Raw genomic sequence first — 8,491 nt, 5'->3', positions numbered from 1 at the left:
GACCAACACCCACACAACACCAATACTTGGCTCGTCTAGAGATTGAATGCAGTAAACACCTTTCGCATCCAGATTCCTCACCAGCCTCACTAACTTCCCCAGACCTTCTCCGTGACTTATCCAGCATCCTCATCCTGGTAGTCTAGGAAGGAACCTGCCTCCCGACTGTCAAAACACCCTGACACTGAGCTCTTCCCTTTGCTGACACATTTCCCAGTGCTTAGTCCACTATGTTGCTCTCAGTACCTTGTGCCTGCTTCCAATGTCCTCTCGTCAGGACTACTCCGCCTTTCCTGCCTCCCCAAAATAACCATGCACTCCCTACCCCCAGCACCAGCGTTGACCCTCCCACAACTACACACTTCACACACACACACACAACCTTCCCTGTACGGCTATACTCCCGCATCACCTACAGAAACCCCCTACCACATCTCCCCTTATAGAGCCTTTCTTCCACATCACCTAAAGAACCTCCCTGTAGAGCCTTCTTTCGCATTACCTACAGAACCTCCCTGTAGAGCCTTCTTCCGCGTCACCTACAGAATCTCCCTGTAGAGCCTCCTTCGTACTTCTCCCCTACAGAGAAATCCCTCCCATATCTCCCATACAGAGCCTCTCCTATATCTCCTATAAGCCTTCCCTCCCACATTTCCCTCCTAGACGTCTGCTTTGACCGGCAGTAACAAAATCATTATGAGTGAATTGACAGAAAACAAGAACATAAGACAAAGTTGTTCAAGACACACCCAGCTACCCAGATCAAACCCCGCCACCTGACCCCCTTTAATCACTCCCTTTTTGACGATTACTGTTGGTCAAAGCAGACAATGGTTGGTCGGTACTGGTTGGCACTAGACGGCGGTACTCCAGTGTGATGTTGGGATTTAAATAACTTTAAGTACTGGTGGCACATAATGAGGTGGATTGTCTCCACGAAACATGTGCCACAGGTATAAAAAAATTACATGTTAAGTATAATTATATGAACTTCTGTAATGCGATTTCACCATAACTTTCATTACGAACTAGTGATCATTCTCTCTCTCTCTCTCTCTCTCTCTCTCTCTCTCTCTCTCTCTCTCTCTCTCTCTCTCTCTCTCTCTCTCTCTCTCTCTCTCTCTCTTTATTTATGTATACGAATATCCTGATTTGTGCTGCTATCAGTGGCTGCCCTCTCGTGCACCCTATGTTTACCCTACGGGCGGGAGCGCATTAATGTGCCCGAGATCACACGGTCTGTCAGACCTCAGTGGGTAGATGATTGTTACATAAATAGTTACAAAGTTGATTCATTACATAAGCTTACAGTCTTTTACTTTATAGAATGGATTTATCTGCTAAACGCAAAAAGTGGATATAGTTTTGCCATTCTTGTAGGGTTTTATTTGTTCCGTATATAGATATAGTGTGTGTCCACAGCTCTGGCCACAAAGTTTACAATGGACATGATTCAACGTCTCCAGATGGGCCAAAGCGCCAATAGTGCCTGTATCTTAAATCTAACGATGACAACTTGTGGTCTAATGATCTTGGTGTCCTTACACATGTTTTAAATTGGTATGACACGTTTCAAACTGATGGGAAATGCATCTTCTAATGCTCATTTGCATTCGCCTGTTTGCTTATTATGACTCACAAAATCGGTCTCTTCCTAGTGTGAGCCAGACATGATGATGAAGGTCGAGGTTACAGGAGAGGGCTGGGTCTAGACAGCTGGCGGGTGTTGGTGTAAAACCCACCGCAGCCAGCCAAGCACTCGTTAAGGCTTGTATATAGTGAAGGCAGCCGTGGAGTACAGAGTGTGTTCTTGTATTCTAATGAAGATGGCGGTTCCATTGACACTTCCTATGGCAGTACTTGACGTTAAGTGTCTGCAGGTAAACGGTAGAGGTAGCTATTACACGGCTGTTTCTATCGTTCGGCTAGGCTAGTGAGCATTTTGTCATGCGCATTCGGGGAGGAAGACTGTGACGTAACGACATTGTTGCGGCTCTCTGGCGGTGTTGTCTGCTTTGTATATAGTTCATCTTGCCTCCCTTGACCCATGCAGAATTGCATAGCCCATTTTGATTTACATACCGTTAGTAAACTGATTTGCCGATTGGATGTTTGGTTCATTACTTCCTTTGTAATAATCTGAACACTTCATGTTATATCATCGACTCCTATTATCTTGGTGGGTTCATGAATCGTAAATCTGTCAAGTGAGTATGAATGATTACTTGCTAGGATAATTAATTCCATGGTAAGTTGGCCGCCAGTGTTCATAAAAAGGAAACTATTTTGAACTTCCCCGTGGTTTTGCATGGAGCAGCCCCTGCTCGCCTGCGTTTGTAGTGCAAGGCATCAGCCTTGAATTAATCCTCACTCTGTGTTTCTTTGTCAGTGCTTGTCCTTCTGTCAATCTGTTTGGCTGTAATATTTGAAACTTTTTGTGTGCTGAGGATAGGCTGTGAACAGAGCCTATGAGAGGGGAGAGGTTGGTAAACGGTAATATATATATATATATATATATCCCTGGGGATAGGGAAGAAAGAATACTTCCCACGTTTTCCCTGCGTGTCGTAGAAGGCGACTAAAGGGGGTGGGAGCAGGAGGCTGTAAATCCTCCCCTCTCGTTTTTTTAATTTTCTAAAAGAGGAACAGAGAAGGGGGCCAAGTGAGGATATTTCCTCAAAGGCTCAGTCCTATATTCTTAACGCTACCTCGCTGACGCGGGAAATGGCGAATATTATGAAAAAAAAAAAAAAAAAATATATATATATATATATATATATATATATATATATATATATATATACATATATATATATATATATATATATATATATATATATATATATATATATATATATTTTTTTTTTTTTTTTTTTTTTTTATTATACTTTGTCGCTGTCTCCCGCGTTTGCGAGGTAGCGCAAGGAAACAGACGAAAGAAATGGCCCCCCCCCCCCCCCCATACACATGTACATACACACGTCCACACACGCAAATATACATACCTACACAGCTTTCCATGGTTTACCCCAGACGCTTCACATGCCTTGCTTCAATCCACTGACAGCACGTCAACCCCTGTATACCACATGACTCCAATTCACTCTATTTCTTGCCCTCCTTTCACCCTCCTGCATGTTCAGGCCCCGATCACACAAAATCTTTTTCACTCCATCTTTCCACCTCCAATTTGGTCTCCCTCTTCTCCTCGTTCCCTCCACCTCCGACACATATATCCTCTTGGTCAATCTCTCCTCACTCATTCTCTCCATGTGCCCAAACCATTTCAAAACACCCTCTTCTGCTCTCTCAACCACGCTCTTTTTATTTCCACACCTCTCTCTTACCCTTACGTTACTTACTCGATCAAACCACCTCACACCACACATTGTCCTCAAACATCTCATTTCCAGCACATCCATCCTCCTGCGCACATCTCTATCCATAGCCCACGCCTCGCAACCATACAACATTGTTGGAACCACTATTCCCTCAAACATACCCATTTTTGCTTTCCGAGATAATGTTCTCGACTTCCACACATTTTTCAAGGCTCCCAAAATTTTCGCCCCCTCCCCCACCCTATGATCCACTTCCGCTTCCATGGTTCCATCCGCTGACAGATCCACTCCCAGATATCTAAAACACTTCACTTCCTCCAGGTTTTCTCCATTCAAACTCACCTCCCAATTGACTTGACCCTCACCCCTACTGTACCTAATAACCTTGCTCTTATTCACATTTACTCTCAACTTTCTTCTTCCACACACTTTACCAAACTCAGTCACCAGCTTCTGCAGTTTCTCACATGAATCAGCCACCAGCGCTGTATCATCAGCGAACAACAACTGACTCACTTCCCAAGCTCTCTCATCCCCAACAGACTTCATACTTGCCCCTCTTTCCAGGACTCTTGCATTTACCTCCCTTACAACCCCATCCATAAACAAATTAAACAACCATGGAGACATCACACACCCCTGCCGCAAACCTACATTCACTGAGAACCAATCACGGGAAAGATAGAGAAGGGCGTGATCGGGGATGTGTACATAATGATGTTGGAACGGATATGCCAAGCAGCACTATGGCTAGTTCCTGGCCTTGGCCGTGCCTGCACAAGACTGATGATATTCTCCTCAGCCAACAGAAGGACTGGCTGACCTGCCGGAAATCTTAGGAAAAAAAAAAAGGCTGTTCCCTTTTCTACTACGAAGACAGTAACGTATCTGGCTGTGGCAGTTAGGGCAGGTGCACTGGGCGCCACTCGAAGGGGGGCGCCACTCAACAGGTTTGTTTTTTGACATATGCTACCTGATTGACATCTCTATCGGTTTGGCTTTGTGAGATAAAAAAAGAAACTCGCCTACTTTTCAACTAAAGTAATATTTTGTTACTATCATTTGCATTACCGCTTCCACGTTACAATTTTGATCAAATAAGTCTTTAAGGCTTTTAGAGTTTATATGTATTTAAGTTTGGCCTAACTCTTCAACAGTTTAGAATTACACTTTATATATCTTTATATATATCCACTGTATGTACATTTCTAATCAAGCCAGGGGCGCAATTTCAGTGATTGCATCAGGCGCTATTTCCCCAAGATACGCCCGTGTACGAAGACCTGGCGGCTGTTTTACTTATGATTCTCCCTCGAGGGAATCGGGTCAGTGAAGAAGTATTGATGGCAACTCTTGCGTTCACGTTCAATCACATCGTTCTCAGTCGAGTGTAAAGAAAGGATGCTCTTCCCTCGCTCCTTCTATACGCTCAGGAAGCAAGTTACTGCTGACTAGTAGTACTTGTATACTTAACGGCCTACCAATAGTTTCAACTGAGATTCGTCTGTTCATGCTCGAGAATCTACAAACAAGTAATCGAATATCACAAAATCACTTTCCAGTTGGTGGTTACGGGGTCACACGAGCCATGAAGGCTTCTGGGTTCACATTCTTGATCCAAAGTTCATGAGTTTTTCTCAAGTCCTGTTCCATGTATTCCACCGCCCAGCAACCAATCAGATAATTTCTGTTTTCTGATTGGTTGGAACTACTGATGCAGGGATTAAATCCGTCATGTTTACCTTTGTGAAAATTAAAGTTATGGAGCAAAATGTTCACCTACGTGTGTTCATGAAAGTGAAATATGAGACGTTTTTCCATGACTTGGTTCGTTGTGCTATCTCAAAGCCAGTGCGTAGCCATCTTTACTACTGGAGGACGTTATTTGGGAGATTCATACATAGAGCTCTTGTTTATTTTTCCCTCCTCGCTTCTGAAAATATGTTGGAAATGTATGAAATATGAAGACTTCCAAATTCAATCTGGACTATCGTGTTAGCTACCAAAGAACGTGTTTGCAGAGAGTTGGTCAGTTTTTGTAATACTGTTGCAGAGACGGTGACAGATAAGGGTTGATACTAGCAGTATTGTCAACACTCCTCCTGTGTTGTCACCACTGAAAAGAAGACGAGAGCTAAGAAAAGCTACAGAGTGGGTGAGCTCAAGGCCACATAAACGATTCCACTGTGCACGTGGTTGTGGTGTGCGAGATGCCATCGGGTGCCCCATATTATCTCTTATAGTTCGGAGGTTTAGATATAAAGTTCAAGTGGATATTGCGGATTCAGAACTAAATTCAGGAGGTTATCGAGTAGTCTCCCCCCCCCCTTTTTTTTTTTTAGAAGACTCAGACTGGCCAGTTACAGTTATAGTATTTATACTGCACACAAAAATTACCTGGCTTTTCAGCGATGTCGTTGAAAGAAAATTAGAACCTAACCATTGCTGTATTTCTCTTATCATCCAAGGTCAGAGATTTTACGGACTTCTGTTCCCATCCTCCGGAAATTATGCCTTCGTGTGGTGGGGAAGGCAACGGTGAATTGGTTTGGAAGAGAATTCATATCCACGATCGCATTTTCGTCATTGAACAGTAAGGGTCACTTGTTATAGTCGATCATTAAAAGGGAGAAAAATGTATTTTGGAAACCTTGTGCTGAAGCAGGCCAACGAAGTGGTACCCGGAATGCCGTCCACGGTTATGAGAGCAACTGCTGTACCCAGACACCGTACAGAGATAAGGACCCACAGCATAGCACCGTTTGGTTTGGGTTGGTCGAGAATGGTTGCATAAAGGGCATGATAAGGATAGAGGAAAGGGAGGATAGAGGTTGGAGAAACAAGAGTCCGTGTTACTGAGATAGTACCTACGAGTACGTACGTCGACCCCTTACCCATATGATGGCAGGGGCTGACGCGTAGCACTCACCGCGTGTTTTGTTGAAGAGCGCTTACTCTCAGCCGCCACGCGCCTGGTGTAATTGTCGATTCGAGGTTGATCAGGGGTCGATCTCAACCGTTATCTCTCTCTCTCTCTCTCTCTCTCTCTCTCTCTCTCTCTCTCTCTCTCTCTCTCTCTCTCTCTCTCTCTCTCTCTCTCTCTTCTCTCTCTCTCCATGATTGTTATTGCTTCTGGTAAAGTTACATAGAATGGGCAGAAGGCTCTTAGGAATCAACGAGAGACACATCAGGTTGGGCCATCATTGTTAAGAACAGTGCCTGACTAGAACAGACTCAGGACTGTTTTGAATTATCCCCTGCTAATTGTAAGTACGTCAGAGAGAGAGAGAGAGAGAGAGAGAGAGAGAGAGAGAGAGAGAGAGAGAGAGAGAGAGAGAGAGAGAGAGAGAGAGAGAGAGAGAGTCTTTCGGGAATATGCCCAGTGCATCGCAACCAAGAGAGGGAGGCGCAATGAGGGGAGTGGGATGTGAGGAGGAGGGATGGCGGGCAGGGTGCGGGCGGGCGGGTCCATCAGTGTGGTGGGCGCGCGGGGTTCGGTCACACGTCCTCCATATCGCTGCGCCGGACGCCTCTAATCGGTCACTGGCCGCCTTTCTGCTCTTTGCCCCACCATACTGGCACCAGCTGCCTCAACCATACACCATACCTTAGGGTCACTCCTTGTACTGGTTTGAGCATCGTAGCCGATATTGCTCACTCGGTTACAGACGGTAATTGCACAGTCAAGAAATTGGGACTTATGTCTTCCGAGTTGACCTAAGATTTATGGAGATAATAGTTAAGAAGAGATTTTGAAATTTTCCTAGTTAGCTGATGAGGACATCCCTTACGTCGTGAAGATTGAAGAAGATTATTCAAGCCTAGTTGAGGAGCATGTGGGCGATGGTGGTGGTGGCGGTGGTGCTGGCGGCAGCTGCAGCGGTGACAGCAGGTAAGACTTTACTGTAGAAAGCTTAGGTCACCACTGTCATTGTCAGTCAACACACACATTGTGATAATTCAAATCGTATCTTATGTCAGTGTGTATAGATGTATACGTCAGCAATTATCACGCTTTTTAAATGCATGGAAGTGGAGGGGAAATGTTTATTGACCATATTGGTGTCCTAACTCTTATCTGACTATAAAGCATAACACGATAAATGAAATTAATGTTTACAGCAGGTATATCATGGTGTTGGGGGTGTGTTTATCCCCGCTTCCTTCGTTGTCAGTTCTTGCTGTTAGTGAGTCGCTCCTCACAACTTGTGTTATCCTAACCTATTATCACAAACTTAAGCCTAACGAATCACATACGTGAAAGACAAAACAGTCATTAGCAATTGAACATCATATTCGTTGTATTTCCTAACTCATGCACTTCCTAGGGAATATCATTATAATTTATAAGTGTGTCATTCTTCATTGTCTCGTGTATAGATTAGTTACATGGTGAACTTAGATCTGGTTGTAAGTTTCTTTTCATCATCAGAATATAACATGTCCTGAAGATTACCAGTGAACACTGGAATACGTTAATATTGTATAATCTTGTATAATTCGCCTGTCATCCTTCGTCGTGATGTTATCATATCTGAGTTTAACGTATCGTTTATGTTGGCGATTAGCTGATGATAATGCACTGGTCACCGATGGCTCCCACAGACTCGAGAATGGTGGGGTTTGGTATCCTGAGGCGAGAATATTTTTTTTTTTTTACAAATTGGAGCGTTGGGTTTTATGTTTATTGTTACTCCCGTTTGTCTTGATGTAAGCACATTTCTTTATGGTAAACTTGTACGATCGTATCTCGTCTCTAACAGAGGCGCTTTTGAGACCTAAATGAGATGTGTTTATTTCTGTAAAGACAAAAGAAGGATTGATTCTCTCTCAGCTTATTTAAGTATGGTTGAATAATTTTTCTCGACCCTAAATGATATGCACACATTACTTCTGTTTATGTATACACCCGGAGCTTCAGTTCCTGTTCTCATGCTATAACATCGTGTATGTTGATGAAATTGCCATCGAAAGTGGCACGAAGTTTGCCTCAACCCCAGCCGTTTCGAACTACTTGTTCCCAGTTGTTTTAAAAGCATGTTGGATTTTGATTAATTATGGTGATGCCTCAGTTTATTGATCTTTAGTTTGATTTGTTTGCTTTCTAAGTGTTAGTACATGTGATTAGAGCTCTACCCATTAGTATATTT

General features: G+C 43.6%; 1 protein-coding gene across 1 annotated transcript in view; it reads left to right on the top strand.

The window, feature by feature from the left end:
* The first annotated feature begins 6,828 nt into the window (after positions 1-6,828).
* LOC139751146 (uncharacterized) overlaps positions 6,829-8,491 on the top strand; it is a 202,396-nt gene continuing 200,733 nt past the window's right edge. The window contains exon 1 of the mRNA XM_071666245.1: positions 6,829-7,233. Coding sequence (XP_071522346.1) covers positions 7,176-7,233 — 58 coding nt within the window. The 5' untranslated portion in view covers positions 6,829-7,175. The remainder of the gene's footprint in view (positions 7,234-8,491) is intronic.

This window comes from Panulirus ornatus, chromosome 11 (genome assembly GCF_036320965.1).
Source record: "Panulirus ornatus isolate Po-2019 chromosome 11, ASM3632096v1, whole genome shotgun sequence".
Taxonomy (NCBI): domain Eukaryota; kingdom Metazoa; phylum Arthropoda; class Malacostraca; order Decapoda; family Palinuridae; genus Panulirus; species Panulirus ornatus.
Note: the sequence above shows the minus strand (reverse complement) of the source record. Positions and strands in the feature narration are given on the sequence as shown.